This window comes from Pipistrellus kuhlii, unplaced genomic scaffold (genome assembly GCF_014108245.1).
Source record: "Pipistrellus kuhlii isolate mPipKuh1 unplaced genomic scaffold, mPipKuh1.p scaffold_m20_p_20, whole genome shotgun sequence".
In the NCBI taxonomy this organism is placed as follows: Eukaryota; Metazoa; Chordata; class Mammalia; order Chiroptera; family Vespertilionidae; genus Pipistrellus; species Pipistrellus kuhlii.
Window position 1 is genome coordinate 2,596,374 of NW_023425516.1, and position 20,483 is coordinate 2,616,856.

The following is a 20,483-nucleotide window of genomic DNA, read 5'->3' on the forward strand; positions in this document are numbered from 1 at the left end:
TGCATGGGCACCCCTCTCCCAGGCAGGTAGACAACTGCTCAGAACAAAATGTGATCCTTTTATGTGGCTTTCAATGGAGGGGCCAACACTGGTCAGCCCAGGACTTATGCCTCCTCACCTACTGGGCAGTTTTATTGCAGAAGTGAAGACAAATGGAGAACTGAAGGTGTTCAAGATGGGGAACAGGAAGTGCAGAGGCCCTGAGACAGGGACATGCTGGGCACTTTTGAAAGGCAGGAACCTGAAATTTGGGGGAAACGTTCTATGCTGCAAACCTTTCTAATTTAAACCTTCTGTTGCCCCTGTAGTGACTAGAAATGGTGAATCAGGCTGAAGAAGGAAGGCCAGGAAAAGTAACTTGACCCAGCCTCGGGTTTGATTCCTCAGCCCTGAGGATTTTATCCTTCGGAGAAACTGATGATGTCCTTTCAGTCGTGTATTCATTCAGCAAACCTTCACTGAGGCCCTGCTCAAAGCCAGGCCCTGTGCTACATACCAGGGAGCTCCTGGCCATCTTTGGGTTCCTGACTCTTCTCCCAGAACAGAACCCGAAAGGCTCTTCCGAGACACCTCCTTCTGCAAAGGTGGAGGGACCAGGTTCCCAGCCACCTCTCACAGGTCAGCCAGGGAGAGGCGAGCCCCTTCTCTGTGCAGACAGTTGGTAACTCAGAGCAGGTTTCAGGAGGAGCAGTGCCACTCCCGTTCCAGCAGAGGCCATTTTCCAGTGCCCTCCTGCCTAACGTCCCATCTTCCCTCTCTCCTCAGGCCCCTGCCTCAGGAAAGCAGTCCCCCCCAAAGAACGGCAGCCCCTCCAAGTGCCCCCGCTTCCTCAAGGTCAAGAACTGGGAGACTGACGTGGTTCTCACTGACACCCTCCACCTTAAGAGCACGTTGGTGAGTATCTCAGGAGGGTGTAGGCCTCAGCATTAGCCACCTTTGGGACCAGATACTTCTTTGTGGTGGGGACTTCCTGTGAACCTGGCATTATCTGAAGACATTTTTGGTTGTCACAACATCAGAGGCTCCTGACATCTAGTGTATTGCAGGCCACTCACGAGGTGGTAGAAGAGGCTCCCCCCTTTCATGGGGAGTGGCCATAAAGTCTTATTGCAAAGGAATATAGGGAGGGGAACAAATCGGGCTATTTCTTAAAATCAACACATCATAGACCTGTTCAAATAAGCCACTGTGGCCACTCCCCTGGCTCCTGGAGATTGAGAACCAAGGGAAGGCCAGTCACAAAGCCACTCTTTCCCTTGTTGAGTTGAACAAACGTTTTCAGAACCTTACCTTGGCTGATGACCACATCCAACAGTGATATGAAGCTGGTGCTTGAGACATCCCCCTTGGGAATTAAAGGCCAGGTCGACACCACCACAAGTGTCCCATCTGGGTCCACAGCCGAGTACATGCCACACCTGGGAAAAACCAAGTAATAGCCCAAATCTCTTTTCCGTCCAGGAAATGGGATGCAGAGAACACATCTGCATGGGCTCCATCATGCAGCCTTCTCATCAGTTACGGAGGCCTGAGGACGTCCGCACTACAGAACAGCTCTTCCCTCTCGCCAAAGAGTTCATTGATCAGTACTACTCGTCCATTAAAAGGCAAGTTTACACACAAACAGGTTGGAATCTGGTGGTCCAAGAGCCAAATCTAGCCCCCAGAAATGTTTTTGTTTGGCCTGCAAAGTGCTGCTTACATTGGAAACATTTCAAGCAATTCCAGGCCTGGATATATACCCTAAAGAAACTCTCACACTTTTGCACAGAAGGCATCCATAAAAATGTTCACTGAAACACTGTTCAAAATAGAGAAAAAATTAAAATTAAAGAACCAACTAGAAACCATCGCAACACCATTGATAGGAGATAAGGTGCGCTATTTTCCATAATGAAATACTATACAGCTGTAAAAAAGAAAAAATGAATGGGTTAACATTCTTTGTGCTCATGGGAATGAAGTGCACAAATAACTTGGAGTGAAAAAAAGGAAGGACAGGTGTAAAAGAGTACATTTAGGTCATCACCATTTATGTAAACATTTTAAACTTGCAGAACAATGTACATGATTTAGGGCTATCTGTATATGTAGGCAGAAGTATAAGCAAAAGCATGAGAATGTAGATGCCACATGCAAAATAGCAGTCACTCTGGGAAGAAGGTGGGCCATTATGGGAAAGTAGTCCCCAAGGATTGATAATATTAGTCCTTATTTATTTAATATTTATTAGGGTTGGGGTGTGGGTGTTCATTGTATTATTCTCTATACCTTTTCATAAGTCTGGCATTTTTCATAATTTTTTTAATTTTTAAAGTTTAATTCACTGCCATCATTTAAAATTAGAAGAGTTTTCTTTAAAACTCAGATTTCCAGTTTCTTTGAAAGATCTGCAGCAGGGGACTCCCATTGCTCTCAAGATGACAGCTAGCTGGTGTAGAGCGGTGGCTGGCCCACCCAGCCAGTTCAGTCACTGCTGGACCTTTGTGGGCATTTTAGTTTGCAGCCTCTGCTTCATGCTGGAACTGTTGTGTCCAGAAATCAACTCTGACTTTCTGTGGCTTCTGGCCTCCTGTCATAGCTCCCTCCTTTCACCAACGTCTAATTTGGGAGAGAAGGTGATGCTCCCTCCCCTCCTTACTCAGATTTGGCTCCAAAGCCCACATGGAGAGGCTGGAAGAGGTGAACAAAGAGATTGAAACCACCAGCACCTATCAGCTCAAAGACACAGAGCTCATCTACGGGGCCAAGCACGCCTGGAGGAATGCCTCCCGCTGTGTCGGCAGGATCCAGTGGTCCAAACTGCAGGTAGGTGGTGAAGCGTAGATACCTTGATGAGCCCATTAGTGGAGAGGGTGGTAGGTGGAGGGGTGAGCTTTAAAATGGCTCACCTGGAGGCCAAGGTGAAGTACCACCAGATGGTTGACATGGGGTCTCAGATTCTCAGATCATGGCCAAATCTAATCATGTCTCACGACTATAGCCAACAGAGTGTTTATTTTAAAATGAATTTGTGTCTCTCTTGTTAAGGCTTATACACTCCAGTTGACCACAGACCCCACCACTCCCTTTTGTCTTGCATCTATTCTTTGCTTATTTATATTATTTATTATTTGCCTGCTGACTAAAAATATCAGATTCTGTGTCCCTTGGTAGGACTTTTCTCTGGGGAATGGTTTCAAGTTGGAAGTACATTAGTTTTTGAGCTCAGGGGTTTCTTTGTTTTTTGTTTGTTTGTTTGTTTGTTTGTTTGTTTTTGATCCCTAATAACCTAACAGGAAATATAACCAGTCCATTAAAAGTCCCTCCTCTCCTCTCCATCCCTTTCCCACATCACTTACAATCCATGCCTACTTTTAGGGATTTTTCTGGTTTGATGGAATGGTGAGGTGCTCACTACTCCAATGGGGTAGCTGCTGGAGTGAGCTCTGGGCTCTCCTCCAATGGTAAGGCTGCCCTAGGGGAGTTGAGGAGGGAAAGAGGAGGCCATCCATCCCACAGTGCACCTCTTCCAGGTGTTTGATGCCCGCGACTGCACCACGGCTCATGGGATGTTCAACTACATTTGCAACCACATCAAGTATGCCACCAACAAAGGGAACCTCAGGTGAGCTGACCAGCCTGGGGAAGGGGAATCCCCCAGCGCTGCCCCTTGGGTCTGGACTTGGCTCACCTGCCAGGGAAACCCTCCCCACCTCCTCTAGGAGATGCACCAGGCTGGGAGCAGTGGCCTGGCATCCTTGTTCCACCGCCATGACCCTTCTCTTCTGGGAAAAATAGAATTCCACGTGGTTTTCAAAGCTACAGCAGCCAAAATCACATTCAGCCCACCATTCCATGTCACCAAGGAGGGGCAGGAAGGGATGTTTCTCCTTTCCAGGATTAAGAAAATCCCATTGTTTATGGCAGTGGTTTTCAATCTTTCTAATGCCTCGACCCTTTAATACAGTTCCTTATGTTGTGTTGACCCGCAACCATAAAATTATTTTTGTTGCTACTTCATAACTGTAATTTTGCTACTGTTATGAATCGTAATGTAAATATCTGTGTTTTCTGATGGTTGACCCACAGGTTGAGAACCGCTGCTGTAGAGCAGATATTTACATTACATCGGAAATTACAGTCGGGCAGGGATATTCCCTTAAGCATTGGGGCTACACTGAGCTCATCCCCAAAGTGGCCTGTTGGCGTGAAGCATGGGTTTTCTTGCATATGTCCCTTCCTTGAGAAGGAAACAGTGTTTGCCAGCTGAGCCTACCCTAGGAGAAGGTCTGTAATCTGAGCCGCGGGCCTGCATGGGAAGTAGTACAGTTGACCCTTGAACCACTGCAGGTTTCACTGCACAGGCCCACTTAGATGCAGATTTTTTTCAAGAAATGTAATAAAAGTATTTTCTCTTTTAATTTTCTTAATAACATTTTTCTCATCTCTAGCTAACTGTATTTGTAAGAATACAGTATGTAGCCCAGCCAGTGTGGCTCAGGGATTGAGAGCTCATCTATGAACCAGAGGTTCATGATTTGATTCCCACTCAGGACACATGCCTAGGTGGTTGGCTCCATCCCAGTAGGGGGCGTGCAAGAGAGGCAGCTGATCAGTGATTCTCTCTCATCATTGATGTTTCTATCATTCTCTCCTTCTCCCTCTCTGAAATGAATACAAAATATATTTTAAAGGATACGGTAACCTACAAAAATATCTTGACTATTTATGTTATCAGTAAGGCTTCCAGTAATGGTAGGCTAAGTTTTTGTGGGAAGTCAGAAATTAGCTGTGGATTTTCCGCTACATTGAGGGATCACTGTCCCTGTACCCTGTATTGTTCAAGGGTCAACTGTATATCTTTTTACTAAAAGACCTCCCCCTTCAGAGGAAATGCAGCATATACTGAGCATTAAAGGGGGCTTGATTGAGATCTCAGACTCAAGAAGCTTGTGGGCTGTTCTGGTAGTTTTCAAATGATGCCATGACTATGGGGCGCGGGGGAGGGGGGTCACAGACTAGGCAGTGCACCTCCATTTTGGGGTGTCTCTATGACATCTTCTATTAAAGAATATATTCATCCGATTCTTTTTTTGAAAGTAAGTTTTAAAACCACACATCTGAACACATACATAAGAGCATGTATGCTATGTATAGAAATAATCTAAAGAAAGGCGAGCAAGGTAAAAGAAGGGAGGGGAGAGAGAAGTAATTTAAACAACACGGGGTTTCCACCTGCCAGTGATTGAGATTAGGCTTAGGAGACGTGGGATCTGAGAGGTATAAATGTGTTATATTTCTGCTGTTGGTCTCAGTGCCTGCACATGAGTGTCTCATCCCACTGTGTGATTTTGCTGTTTCTAAACATACTTTTAAAATATATATATATTACACAAACGCTCTTTATCGGTGTTCAACCAAAGGAGTGACACTGTGCTTTACTGCTGGAGGGAAAACGGGTGGATTGGCTTATCCTGTGTTGATTCCCCAATATGGAGCCTTTGCTAAGAGATTGTTAAGAGTGCCTGTGGCTCTTTGTGACTTTCACTTTCACCCTCCCCCCAACCTGGACTCACCACCATGTGCATTGCACCATCTCTGCAGTGTTAAAAGCAATGTTGTCCTGTGCAGACAGACTTCAGTTGGCTCAGAAGGCCTTGGGAACCAGGTCGGGTAGGGGATGTTATGTGGAGAAAGCGGATTTGAGTCAGGGCTTGAATTTGGAAGAATGACAGTAGAGAGGGATTCCAGCCAAGGGGGCAAAGTTCCAGGAGCAGGATCTGGATGGGAGGTCTGTGAGCAATGGTTGGACCCACAGTGTGACTCCCATGCCAGCACAAGCCATAGCTTGGGATTCGGTCCAGTGATGGGACCAGTGGATCCACGTGGCAGGAACTCCTGGCGTGAGACATTGAACCACTCATGAAAAGTTATTCTCCTTTTAATTTTTATGAATCCCTCTTTTGCTGCTGAGGAGAAAATCTCAGTTTTGTGCTAACCTATTTTTTTATATTTTTTAATATATTTTATTGATTTTGTACAGAGAGGAAGGGAGAAAGATAGAGTTAGAAACATCGATGAGAGAGTCATTGATCAGCTGCCTCTTGCACACCCCCTACTGGGGATATGCCCGCAACCAACGTACATGCCCTTGACTGGAATCGAACCCAGGACCCTTCAGACCCCAAGCCAACGCTCTATCCATTGAGCCAAACCGGTTTCAGCTGTGCTAACCTATTTTTGACGCCTCTCTAACACTGCTTTTAACAGAGAGCATGGCTCCAGCTACAACTCTAACAATACACAGTCTCATTGTTGCCTAGCTCGGTAGGCGAGGCCAGTGGCAATCTATCGTTTTGGAGTAAATACATGGAATACAAATGGAAGTTGGTATCTGTTCTAGTTGTAAGCCTGTAGACTTTGGCGTGGAATGGGTGGGGGTCAGACGAGAATTAACGGTGATAATTATGGTAGGAGAAAGACTAGAATTGGACATTGATGTGCATTCTTTTTTTTTTTTTAAGATTGTGGTTTTTTTAATATATACATACACACACACATTATATATATATACATATATATGTATATAAAATTAATTTGAGAGAGAGAAAAGGAGAGGGAGGCAGAGAGAAACATCAATGATAAAGAATTACTGACAGGTTGCCCCCTGCACACCCCACACTGGGGATTGAGCCCACATCTAGGCATGTGCCCTGACTGGGAATCAAACCTTGACCTTCTGGTTCATAGATAGAAGCTCAACCACTGAGCCACTGCAGCCGGGCGATGGTGCATCATATTATTATTATTATTATTATTATTATCATTATTATTACCGTGTTTCCCCGAAAATAAGACATCCTCCGAAAATAAGACCTAGCGCATGGAAAGATAAGACATCCTCTGAAAATAAGACCTAGCACAACTTTGGGAGAAAAAAATTAATATAAGACACTGTCTTATTTTCGGGGAAATGGTATATTTTTATTTCAGAGAGGAAGGGAAAGGGAGAGATAGAAACATCAACGATGAGAATCATTGGTCAGCTGCCTCCTGCACGCCCCCTACTGGGGATTGAGCCCTCAACCAGGCATGTGCCCTTGACTGGAACTGAACCCAGGACCCTTCAGTTCACAGGCCGATGCTCTATCCACTGAGCCAAACTAGCCAGGGCTGATGGTGCATTCTTAAAGGGAAGCAGGGTCTGATGGTCTTTTCTGGAGATTACCTGCTGCTAAAGGACTCCCTGGGAAACTGGCCCAAGTCAAGATTGTTTGAAAGTCCCATATGAGACGCATTCCTTTTCCGTCAGCAAGGTGGCATGGGGTCTCCCATTCCACCTTCTTCAGACACAGGGAGCAACGGGGCAAGGTCCCTTCCTCCCGACAGCTGCTCCAAGGGCCTGGGGACCTGGGCACAGATGGAATACACCCTGAGCCTCCTGCACTCATTGACCTGGGTGACACTTTTTCCAGGGTGTCCCCAAAGTGCAAGCCCCACCCTGACACCAGGTGTCACCCTCCGTCCCCCACAGGTCCGCCATCACCATATTTCCCCAGAGGATCGACAGCAAGCACGATTTTCGAGTCTGGAACTCCCAGCTTATCCGCTATGCTGGCTACAAGCAGCCTGACGGCTCCATTCTGGGGGACCCAGCCAACGTGGCGTTCACAGAGGTGCGTGCCCCCCGTCCATGCCCACCTGGGCTGTTATCACCCAGACTGTTTCTACTAACAGGTATTTTTTTTATTTTAATGTCATCATCATAAGGAGGAAAGCAAATGAACTACCACTTATTCTTTCCTAAACCTCCTTCTCTCTGTGGCTCCCAGAGAGAACCAGATGGTTCTCTTACAGTTGGTCAGTTGGTCATTTTCATGCCATTACCTTGCCTGACCCTCATGATAGTAACCATTGTTCCATTTCACAGGTGGGTAGACTGAGTCTCACCAAGGCCAAGTGAACTATCCAAGGAAATAAATGAACAGAGAGAAAGCTAGAAATACAGTCCAAATCTCCTACCTCCCACCTGGAGGAGAGGAGCTGACATATGGAAACCATGCCTGCATCCACTTTTTCTGAGTTGGGTAATATGTCAAATTCATATCATTCATTCATTCACTCATTCATTCATTTAACAACTATTCAACCCACACAACCCTCATTGGATAGGCTGGACTCTCCATGGTACCAGCAGAGACACTATTGCTGACAGCCCAAGTCAACTCATAAAAGCCAGAGAAACACAAACACCACCAGCCAGGGCTCCTCCCAGGTGATGCAGACAGGTAGCATAGCTGAGGCACAGCAGCTTACAGCATTTGTGCCCTGGCAGACACCACAAGCAGATGCCATGCCTATCGTGACCTCAGGCACACAGGCCTGATACCCCCTTTTCTTAATCATTCAATCATCCCCAGTTGAAGGTCATCTTTGTCCTTGCCTCAAACCCCCCTCAAACTCCACCCAGGACCTCCCCCAAGAGGAGCTGGCCAGGCAGGGCCACTGAACTCCCTCACTGCTGCTAACTGCCTTTGCATCTGGCTTTTCTGATTAAATGCTACTATCCTAAGGAAGGGCTGATACCAGGGTGACCAGGAGTGGCACCTGTGCCGATTTAGACTCAGCCAGACTTTCTGCTCCACTTGGCTGCGAGCTGAGTGTAGACTTGGCTGACCCTGTCCTTGTGGCCACCAGAACATAGATGCCAGTGCCTCTCCCTCTTCTCCTGTTTCCAGAAACCTCGCTGACAGGACGTGTTCTTTTACGTGCATAATTTCATGCTTCTTCTTTGTACTAACACAGCAGAAAGAATCACCCAAACATAGCCACGTAGCTGTATCTTTTTCAAACCTCTCCCTGGAGCTGTCCAATACAGCAGCTGCTGGTCTCACAGGGCTCCTGAGCACTGTCTGCAGACACACCAAATCACCAAGACAGAAACCAAAGAAGGAGAGTGGAGAATATCTTATAAATAAGTTCTTATCTCAATTATGTATTGAAAATGTTATAGTGGGTAATATTGGACTAACCTATTTATTATACTTATTAAAGTAATATACTTTTTGAGTAATATATGTAATTGTGTTAAATAGCTTTAAATGTTAATTTATTTAAACTTTATTATCTATAATAATAAAAGCATAATATGCTAATTAGACTGGACAGCCAAATGACCTTCTAGATGACCTTCTGGACAAAGCTGGGGCTGTGAGGGCTGAGCTCCTTGCACAAATTTTGTGCATCAGGCCTCTAGTTACAAGTAAATTATACCTAATATGTTTGATTACATGTTACATATTACATGTTATAGATTCCTCCCCAGTGGGCAGGAAAGGCCCAGAAGTCATAAAGCGTGGTTTCTGTCTCGGTGGCCTGGTATTTTCCTCTTATGGCACTTATGGCCTCAGTTGGAACCCACCACATTTGGAGTGCTCAAAGCCTGGTGCTGGGGCACAGTTTACCCTCTGTCTGTGGGACTGGAGGGTAAAACTGGTTACGTGGTGATGTCGGGGAGACCTTGACGAAGGAGGCGGCGTGGCCCAGACCCTCCAGAGGAACGGGCTGTCTGGGCTCTGCCCCTCCCGATGCCGACATGTTGGGAGGATCTGGGGCCTGAGCTGGGGCCTGACCGGCGGGTCTCCTTGCAGATCTGCATATCACAGGGCTGGAAGCCCCCGAGAGGCCGCTTCGACGTCCTGCCACTCCTGCTCCAGGCCAACGGCAATGACCCCGAGCTCTTCCAGATTCCCCCAGAGCTGGTGCTGGAAGTGCCCATCAGGCACCCCAAGTAAGAGGGCCTGGCATGGAGTTGGTGAGGGTGGGTGGATTTTCTCCAATGCCCCTTTGCCCATTCTGTACCCCTTGGCTTTCTCTCTCCAGCCCAGACACAGGCTGAAAGGGGCTCTTGATTTCAGTCCTCACACTGGGACCTGAGTTCAGAATAATTCCTCCTTGACCAGCTGGGGACTGCCATCTTTTCTGAATTCTTACCCCACTCCTAAGTTACCAACCCAGACCTGCCCTTTCCCAGCCCAAAGGATTAGAGTGCATAAGTACCTACTACCCTGTTTGGGGCCCAGCTGTTTAAAACCCTGTGACTTAATGGCAGTCAAGTCTGAAAGGAATTTGGAGGGAAGGAAATCCACAGTGGCCTTGGGGGCAAAATTGAGGCTAGCACCAACAAACTCAATAATCAAGATGAATAGTATTTTAATGCAATATTTTTTAAAAATCAAAAATAGCCGGGTTGGTGTGGCTCAGTGGTTGAGTGTCGACCTATGAACTATGAACCGGTTGGATTCAGGTCAGGGCATATGCCTGGATTGCAGGCCTGATCCCCTAGGCAACCAATCAATTATTCTCTCTCATCATTGATGTTTCTCTCTCTCTCTCTCCCTCTTCCTTCCTCTCTGAAATCAACAAATATATTTAAATATATTTTTAAAAAGAAAGAAAAATTAAAAATAGTTTTTAAAAAAATATGTGCTGTACAATGTGACAACATTTTAAATAAATCCAGGATCCAGTTCAGGGCTGAGACTAGAAGAAGGCAAACCAAATGAGTCATGTGAGTGCAGGGTGGAATCCTGTCTTTATTTAAAGTTTTGATCTTACACAAATAGCTTTGTTCCAATAACATGCTGCAATAGAAAGTGTATGGTGCCTGGAGGCATGATGTCACCTGACCCTATCCAGATTGGGCATCAGGGAAGGCTTTCTAAAAGAGTAAACAACATTTTAGCTGAGAATTAAAGTGTAAATAAGAGCTGGACAGACATAGAGGAAGAAAGAAGGTCCCAGGAGGAAAGAGGCCATGCAAAGTCCCTGAGAAGGAGGGAACTCACTTTCTCCTGGACTAACTTTCAGAGTGGGCTTAGCAGCTTAACAGCAGTCCAAGACAGTGGTTCACATGCCTGGATGTCCATGCAAATCACCTGGGAAACATGGCAAAATGCATATTCTCGTGCCCCAGCTCTGGACCTGTGATTCTGCAGCTCTGAAGCAGAGCCCAGGAATCAGGTTCTGACATAGCCCCAGTCAGTCGCTGGCATTTCAGCATCCCCAGACTCAGCATGTACCACCCTCTGTCTGCCTGAGACTCCTGCCCGGTGGTGAGCTGGGCTGTGTCCTTCTCCGCAGGTTTGAATGGTTCAAGGACCTGGGGCTGAAGTGGTACGGCCTCCCTGCTGTGTCCAACATGCTTCTGGAGATCGGCGGCCTGGAGTTCAGCGCCTGTCCCTTCAGCGGCTGGTACATGGGCACGGAGATTGGCGTCCGTGACTACTGTGACAACTCTCGGTACAACATCCTGGAGGTGAGGTCCCTCCTTAGTCACAGGCAGAAGGGGTGGGCTCAGCAGTTCTTCCCACAGCCAGGCTTTGGGGCTTAGAAACTGGAAATGGGTTACAACAGAATCTGCAGTCTCAGTGAGGCATCCGTGGCACTAACTGTGTATGGACTGTGTGCTAGGCAGTGTTCAAAGCACTTAGCATGTATAACATGCTTATTTAATCCTCACCGCAACCTCCAGGTTAAAAAGCTCCCTTTCACAGATGAGAAAACCAAGGCCTTTGCAGAGGTGAAATGATGAGCTCAAGGTCGTACCATTAGAAAACGGCAGAGCTGGGATGCAAACCCAGTCTGGTTTTGTGGTCCAAGTTCATCGCCACACTGCTACACTGCCTCTCAGTGTCAAACTCTGGTAGAAGGGTTTGAGAATGACCGATGAACTTGGGACTTCTTTTTTTTTCTCTTTTCTGGAAAACCAGGGAGGAGGAATGTCGGTGGTTTTCCACCACACACGTTTCTCAGTGGAGGGTCTGGTTTCCTCCCTGGCTGAGTCATCCTCATCTGCTGAAAAGTGCCATCCTCATCTGCAGACTGCTTCCTGGTGCTCAGCTCTGGTGAAAGCATCAGGATTGCTGTGGTTTTGTCAGCAAATGTTCCTGACAACAGTCTGCTGTCGCTGGCCTTGTTTCAAAATAGGGCACTGAGAAGCAGAGAATGAAGTGCTGGCCTGTGTCACACAGTAAATAAGGTAGAGTCAAGATTAGAACTCAGAACTAAACATTAGGTTATGTGGCTGAACCCATAGGTGTCCACTTGGATGGACCTTGAGGGCATAGGCCGCATGATCTAAGTCAGACAGACAAGGACCCACACGGTATGATCTCGCTAATGTGGATTCTCTGGTAAGATCAGAGCATTCCAATGGTGGTTGTGGGGGGTGGGATGCATGGGAATTGGGGAAGATGTTGTTTTAGTCGTACAGATAAATAAATTCTGGAAATCTAAAGCACAGCATTATAATTTACAGATTATAATCAGCAACACTCTAGTATAAACTTCAAAGTTTCTAAGAGACTAGATCTTAATTGTTCTCACCACAATAATTCCTTACAGATGTTAACTAATGCTACAGTGGTAATCATATTGCAATATATAAATGTACCAAACCAACACCTTGAACTTTGTACTCCTTAAATGTACACAATATCATATGTCAATTATATCTCACTTAAAAAAAAATCCTTGGTTGTTAGCCTGCAAGACAGAAGCCAGGTCCTCAGCCTCACCGTCCACTGCAGTTACCAGGGGAGCACAGCAGTGCCCGAGACCCCACTCCCCAGGATGGAATTGCTCTATGGGGGTGGGGGTGGGTGGGCGTCAGTATTTTTCAAAGCTCCCTAAAGGATTCTACTGGGGCAGCCACCAATCTGTGCAGACTTCTGGCAAGAAAGGAAAAAACATTTTAATGTTCATAGAGATGTGTTGAGTCACCTTTGGGGATTTTTAAAAAAGTTGTATAGGTGTTTTCCCCCCCTTGCAATTAATTTCTCTTTTGTTAACTAAAATAATGCTGTAGAAGTAATAGTAGCAGCATAACTGGCTAGGCACACTCTCCCCTTTTATATATACTCGAGCTTTATATGTACTTAGTAAAGCAGCAAATTCCTTACTTCTGCATTTGTGTCGCTGCCCAAGGACCCCAAGCTGAACCTAACGCTTCAGCCCCAAACGGTGAATCAATAAGTCCGCCTCCACGATCTTGCTTGCATTTCGACTGCAACGAGTAGTCACTGGGTAACTTAAGTGAGACTCCTCCCATCCCTGCCTCCAGTTCCAGCTGCCATTCTGTACAAATGTTGACAGCCGAGGCTGGGAAGCTATTTACCCAAAGCTGAGAAATTGTCGCATTCTAGCCCCATAATGAGACCCGGGTTCCCACGAGTGACTGGAATTGACAGAGTAAGAGAAAAGCTAGGCTCTAATTAGTGCATTTGCTATTAGGTCTTCCCCACCCTTGACATCAGCTCCTGCTTCAGCTGTAACAAACATCAGGGATTGTTTTTGCCAGAGACGCCAGCTGGTTGGGGAGCAGTGCCTGGGTTCTGGGCAGTACACATCTCCCTGGGCTCCAGCTCTGAGGCCAACTGGCTCTACAGAAGTCGAGCAAATCTAGGCACCTCTCAGCCTCACTTTCTTCACCTGTCAGATGGAGTCAGTCAAGCTCAAAACGTCCATGATCTAGATTACAAGTAGTGGCCACTCCAGGGGGGAAGCAGAATGGGTGGAGAGCTTTTCCCACTAGAAAATAAACAAGGTCACTCCCAGGCCCACATCTCTGGTTAAAATCCTGTGAAGACCCTCCTTGTTACATTTGGAATAAAAATCCTGGCTCCGTGGCACATCCTTCAAGATCCTGCCCTTCTTACTAACTCCCGCCAACTCCCCACCCTCCGCATGCATTGCCCTTCTTTCTGTATCTCAGACGCTACGAGCCTGAACCCTCCTCGAGGGCTTTGCATGTACTGTCTCTCTGCCGAGACCCTCGCCTCCCTCTGTCTGCACATGCCCTGCTTTTTCTCCTCATTTTGGTCTCACCCGGTATGCCACCTCCACATGGGCCTTTCCTGACTATCGTGGTTCAATGAACCCTGCCCCATATCCCTGCTCATCTTGTATCCTTGTCTTATTTTCTTCGTAGGAATTAGCACTGATGACAATATAAACTGTTCTCTACCATTGTGAGTTCCGCTCAATAGTAAATGGCCAGCCACGTCTCTAGTTTCCCACCATCGGTAGGTCCTCAATAAGAAGTCTTCAGTGAGTGACTCACTCTGCCAGTGAGCTGACTAATAATTAAGATGTTCATTCATGACACGAGCTAGCCCTGCCCCTCCTTAGTCTGAAGCGTCCCAGCCTGTAAGTCTGTTTCCCTTCTTCTTGCAGGAAGTGGCCAAGAAGATGAACTTGGACATGAAGAAGACGTCCTCCCTGTGGAAGGACCAGGCGCTGGTGGAGATCAACATTGCAGTTCTCTACAGCTTCCAGGTAGTGCCCGGGTCCTGGCCATCAAGCCTCAGGGAGGAACTAAACCTTTCAGAGCCTTGGAGCAAAAAGTCCAAAATCCCTCGCTGCCAGCAACCACCTTTGGGGAGATGGGTCCACCAGCGAGGTCTACTGCCCATCACGCATGCCTGCCTCTCCGTGTTGATCTTGAGTGTGGACGTTTGAGGAGGAGGTGAACAGTAGTGGGGCTTGTGACTTGTCACCTGTGATTTTTTTTAGAATTGAGATGTCAGGTATTGTCTGTGTCTTACTTAAGGGACTCAGACTATCAGCTAACAGAGACAGGATTTTGTATCACCGCCATAAATGGAGAGCCAAGATCAGTTGCCTTAAGTACAAAAGAATTGTAAATGTAAATAAATGAATACAAGGAATAACCAAACCAAGTTGTTTAATTCCAGGTAGATAAGAGAGAGGTTCATTTAAAAAAGGACGGGGGAGGAGAGAGGAAGACTAGCAAGAGAGGCTTGTTAGCCACAACGTGACCCCTATAAAGTGACTCACTTTGCAGCCACAGCCCCCAGGGATCCTGAGCATCTTCCAAGAGGAGCCAGGGTCCCTCCCTGTAATAACAGTCCTGGGTATAGTCAGAAGGAGAGATGCAGAGAAGTTTTGGGCACTAAACCATCTCCAGGACCTGTCCTTTGAGAAACACCACTCTGTGGGAGAATCCTGAAACACCCCAGCTTTCTTACTCCTGGCTCCTGTCCCCTCTCCACCCACAGAGTGACAAAGTGACCATCGTCGACCACCATTCGGCCACTGAATCCTTCATTAAGCACATGGAGAATGAATACCGCTGCAGGGGGGGCTGTCCGGCAGACTGGGTGTGGATTGTGCCCCCCATGTCTGGCAGCATCACCCCTGTCTTCCACCAGGAGATGCTCAACTACCGGCTCACCCCCTCTTTCGAATACCAGGTCCTGCCTCTCCCTGCCTCTTCTCACTATGTCTTCGATATCCTTGTGTGTGTTATGCTGAGAGCAAGTCTCAATTCAGACTAGCACTTTGGACACTCAAGTGCTCAGTAGCCATGCTTGGTTAGTGGCTACCATGTTGGACAGCGCAGCCCTAGCAGAAAGATTTCATGGAGACTAAACGAGTAGTCTGGGGTCTCAATGAAAGTCTTGGGAGGGACTGAGGGCTGCGTGGGAAGGTCTAGCAGGACAGTGCAGAAAGGCTAGGCCAGCCATTCTGTGCAAGGATCCTATGGTCATCACTCGCAGAATCACTCCCTTCAAGGGCTGCGGGTTGGGCATGGCTGGGCAGCCACAGCCCCCAGGAATCCTGAGCATCTTCCAAGAGGAGCCTGGGTCCCTCCCGGCAGTAACGGTAGTCCTTTCTTCCCAGCCTGACCCTTGGAACACCCACCTCTGGAAAGGCACCAACGTGACCCCCACAAAGCGGCGAGCCATCGGCTTCAAGAAGCTGGCAGAGTAAGTCTCCTGAAGTAGGTGGGAGATGTGTGTGCCCCAAAGCTTGGGGAGCCCCAGAAAAGGGAGAGCCCCAAGCAGCTAGTCATGTCTCTGACCTCTAGTGTGATAAGATTTCTCTACTTTCTCTCACCCCCTTATGCCTTCTTTGCCTCAGAGTGAGGGATTTAAATGTCGCCACAATTCTTCTCCCTTCCGATTTTACTTTCCTCACTCAGATTCATAAATTCTTTTCCTGGAGGCAATGGTATGTTGGTAAACCAGCTTTCCTGATAATAATATTAAAAGTAAAAATAATAGTAGATTTGTAATGTTGGCCAGTTGCCATAGTGTAAATACTCCCATTATGGACAGTTTTAAGCCACCATCGGGAAGTCACTGAACCCATAGTAGAGAGGAGCTGGAATGAGCTGGGTCCAGAACATCGTTGCCAATAGTACTCTTGTCCAGGGCTGAACTCTAATTTCATTCATTCATTCGTTCGTTCGTTCGTTTGTTTGTTTGTTTGTTTATTTGGCCCACAAATGAATATTGAGAGTCTATTCCCTGTCAGGCATTGTACTAGGCTCTAGGGAAGACATCATGAGCCAAACAAATGTGGTCCCTGCCCTCTTGAAGCTCACAACCATTTATCTGTCAAAGAATCATACAAATACAGTCAGCACTTCGAGTGCCATCGAGGAATGATACATGTTGCCAAAGAACAGACTTCACCGAGTTTAGGAGGTCAAAGAGGGCTTCCTTCAGGAGATGACAATTGAGCTGAAGAGTAAGATGAATAAGTCCTAACTGAGCACAGGAGGGAAGGAGGGGGGTTATTAAGGCCACCATAGAATAACTGTCTTTAATGTATAGTCAGCCTAGCTAGTGTGGCTCAGTGATTGAGTGTCAACCCATGAACCAAGAGGTGACCAGTTCAATTCCCAGTCAGGGCACATGCCTGAATTGTAGGCTTGGTCTCCAGTAGAGGGCGTGCAGAGGCAAGCCGATCAATGTTTTTTCTTTCTTATCGATGTTTCTATCTATCCCTCTCCCTCTCTCTCTAAAAACCAATAAAAACATTTTAAAAAATAAAAAAGAATGCATAGCCAGCAAGGGGCCAGTTGACAAGTGGGGTGGAGCCAACTGAGGTGCTGTAATGGGGATGCAGGCTTCTCCTCAGAAAGAGAGCTCCGCCAGCACTCTTGGAGACACCCTGTTCCGAGTTAACTTACGTTTTGGCAAAGGAGCTAAGTATGCACAGAGCCCCTCACTCTCTTTCCTGAATGCCCTCAGATCCAGACTCTCTCTGCATGGTGGTAGTTGTAAAAAATAAAAGTAAAAAATCGGTGCCATCCATGCCACTGACCACAGAAGCAAGACACTGTGGGTCTTGCAGGGACTCAACCCTGGGTGCTGGCTCTATTAATATAGCCCATGGCATCTCTCTCCCTTCCTTCCCTCTTCTCTCGTTTCACCTAACCCCGTCTTCCAGCCAAGCAAGGGCACCTCAGCAGCCATCCTTTCCCTAATGAGAGATCACAAATATTCTCAGGGAGGGCAACCCCTGCTTCCCTTCAGTTCAGCTGTCTGGTGGGGGGAGAACGGGAAAATCTAAAACACTAACTGCACTATTAAGATGGCTCTAGAAACAATGGAAGTTAATTATAGCTGCTGCTTTATGCTCCCATCATTCAAAGGGAACCCTCCAGGCACCTTTTAATTTCTCTCTGCTTCTCCCCCTTAGCCCAAGTGTTCCTGCAGCGTGGGTGGTTTCCCTGATTCTAAAAAAATGATGAATTTACCACCAATAATCCCCAGGTAGGAGTAATTAGCAAGTTGTCTGCTCAGAGATGCCTAGTTAGAGCAGGGATGCGTGCTCTGAAGGTGAGCCCAGACATTCCTGGGCCTCTGGCCTGGCTGCCTCGCCCAGGCCCTCATGGACAAGAAGAACAGTGGCTCTGAATTCTCTCCATTTAACTACAAAGAGCCTAGACTTAACATTTTACTCCCCAAGTATTCAGTGTTAGCAGCATCTTTAAAATTCATTCCTTTTGCTAGGTATATAGTTAGTGCCTCTTAGACATCAGCTGTGCAAGACCCTGGATATGCATGGCTGACTAAACCAGACCTGGTCCTTCGCTTCTGAAAGCCCTTTGGGTTCAATACTTAGTGATTTGTTAGTGATTTGTTTCTCCCCCCACCCCTCTCTCTCTCTCTCTCTCTCTCTCTCTCTCTCTCTCTCTCTCTCACACACACACACACACACACACACACACACACACACACGTAAGCCCCATCACAGCTGCTTGTCCACAGCTACATTCTCTTATGTTCTTCAGCTCCTATAACAATGTCTGGCCCATAAGTGCTTAACACGCATTGGATGAAAGAACAAATGAGTGCATGAATGAATGGTCATCTTTTGGGGACAATGCTTGGCAAAGCAAGGTCTTCAAGACTGGGATTGGTCTATTAACAACCCAACACAATTAACCAACCATTTCAGCTCATGACTCCTTGCTCTGGAGGGATGTAAAGGGGTCAAATGGTGCCCCTTTCAGGCTTTGAGTTCCCAGAGGCCATCAAAGATCAGGACAGTAATTTCTCTCTGGTTAATGTCATGGATCTTGCTTCTGCCCAATAGTCCCAGCCTCCCATTTCCCATGGTCCTCTCTCTCCCCTTCCTCCCAGAGCTGTCAAGTTCTCAGCCAAGCTGATGGGACAGGCAATGGCCAAGAGGGTCAAGGCGACCATCCTTTATGGTACAGAGACGGGTAAATCTCAGGCCTATGCCAAAACCCTGTGTGAGATCTTCAAGCACGCCTTCGATGCCAAGGTGGGTAGGGGGCACTGCCAGGTTTCTAGCCTCTGCTGGTGATTAAAGTTGGAAGGGGAGAGAGGGAATTCCACAGAGTAGAACCCTTTGAGAATGAATGAAAGCACATCTCAAGTTGCCCATCAGCACACGCACACACACATTTTCATAAATTTCAGGGGACTATGATGTTCCTCTCTCTGTGAACCCCCCAGGGGGTTTCATTTTGAATTACAAAATGAAACCCCCAGATCTAGAGGAAACCATTAGAGGATTTTATGAAAATCAATTCTGGAGTCAGTTTAAGAAGCTGCATTAAATACCGTTCAGTGGGTTTCTTTGCTGCAGGACTTCTCAGAGCCTGTAGTCTGAAAGTCTGTGTTATCTCCAAAAGAGGGCAGGGAATGCAAATGTCACCCAAACATGTTTGTTTATGGCTCACTCATTTTTGGGAAGCATCTCCAGAGACTGGGCTTCCCTAAAAACCGCCATTGAAAAATGTTTCTCAAGCGATAATAAGATATAGGGCAGCAATCTTTCCCTAAAGCAGGTATCTCAGACTTGCCTGGCCCAGGTTACCCACCCTGTGGGAGGGAGGGTTAGAAAGGAGGCTGAGCAGCAGTTGATCAGATCCAGTCAGCCAGGTCATTCCCAGCCTAGATGTGGTCAAGAAGCTGCAGGGTCTCAGTTAGGATCTGGCTCTCCTGGCAGTCAACCCCTTGGACCGTTTCCCCAGATTTCCTACGTCCTTCAGGCCACAGTGACTGTAGGAAGGTCCCACACTGCCAAAGGCTTCCCATTCTACCATTGAAATAGCCACACCCCATGCGTTTGGTTCTTCCAAAGGAGATGGCTCAAGATGACTCATCTTCTGCCTCTCCTCCTCCTCCTCTTCCTCCTTCTTCCATCATTTCTTGTTCTCTCCCACCTTCTCTCTCCTCATCACCTCTTTCTTCCTGCCCCCCTCCTGCTCTCCCACCTAGGTGATATCCATGGAAGACTATGACATTGTGCACCTGGAACATGAAACTCTGGTCCTGGTGGTCACCAGCACCTTTGGCAATGGAGACCCCCCTGAAAATGGGGAGGTAAGATGAGTTTTCACCTGTTCTAGCATGTGTTTTCACCCGGAGGAAGAAAGAGGGGCTACTGTTGCACCTGCTGTTCAGTAGCAAATCCTCCCAGGGCCCCAAAGACAGTGGTTTCAGTGTGGATCTAAGATTGGAAATTCCAAGTCCTCTGTCCATTGGTACCCAGGGGCTGGCTGGTTCCTAGTGAAATTGCTGTCATCTGAGTGAGCTTGTTCTTTAGAATGGATGCTCAAACCAAGAACTTGGTGTCCCCTGGAGCTTGATGCTCCAGATGAGAGAAGTGAGGACAATATTTTTATAGAGAGAAAACCACAAAGGGGCTTGGTGTGCTGAGGGTTGCGAGTCCACTTTTGCAGTTCTTTAAGCAGCTGACCCTTCCATGTGCATCTGCAGCTCAAGCATTGCTGCCCTGCCGAGCCCCTCACCATCTCACCATCTCAGACATCGAGGCCCCCAATCAGCAGATTCCTCTTTTTCCAGCTAGGACCCCAGACTCTCGGTGCCTGAGCATATTTCAGCTTTAATAATAAACACTTCCCATGTCACTCACCTCTTTTGGTCTGCAGAAATTCGGCTGTGCTTTGATGGAAATGAGGCACCCCAACTCTGTGCAGGAGGAAAGGAAGTAAGTGAATGGCCCTCCAAGGTAGCATGACACCCCTTGGGGGTAACTGGAAATTGTCTTTTGGCACCTGGGGTTCACATTTGAGATCTGGGTGGGTGGTGGTTGTGACCGATTTTAGCTGGTGGGTGCGTGTGCCCCACCAGAGCTGATGCTTTGGTCTGTAACTAGAAGGTCTTGGGTTGGTCACTTCACAGCCCTGT

At 47.2% G+C, this 20,483-nt stretch overlaps 1 protein-coding gene across 3 annotated transcripts in view; it reads left to right on the forward strand.

Annotated features, from left to right (window-relative positions):
* The window catches only part of NOS1 (nitric oxide synthase 1), a 104,027-nt gene that overhangs the window by 48,519 nt on the left and 35,025 nt on the right, over positions 1-20,483 (forward strand). For all 3 annotated transcript variants that reach the window (XM_036448878.2, XM_045585400.1, XM_045585401.1), the window contains exons 4-16: positions 766-894; positions 1,462-1,607; positions 2,646-2,808; positions 3,516-3,607; positions 7,517-7,658; positions 9,633-9,772; positions 11,125-11,299; positions 14,218-14,319; positions 15,063-15,257; positions 15,688-15,773; positions 18,444-18,588; positions 19,551-19,655; positions 20,225-20,283. In XM_036448878.2, the coding sequence (XP_036304771.1) occupies positions 766-894; positions 1,462-1,607; positions 2,646-2,808; positions 3,516-3,607; positions 7,517-7,658; positions 9,633-9,772; positions 11,125-11,299; positions 14,218-14,319; positions 15,063-15,257; positions 15,688-15,773; positions 18,444-18,588; positions 19,551-19,655; positions 20,225-20,283 (1,679 nt within the window). The remainder of the gene's footprint in view (positions 1-765; positions 895-1,461; positions 1,608-2,645; positions 2,809-3,515; positions 3,608-7,516; positions 7,659-9,632; positions 9,773-11,124; positions 11,300-14,217; positions 14,320-15,062; positions 15,258-15,687; positions 15,774-18,443; positions 18,589-19,550; positions 19,656-20,224; positions 20,284-20,483) is intronic.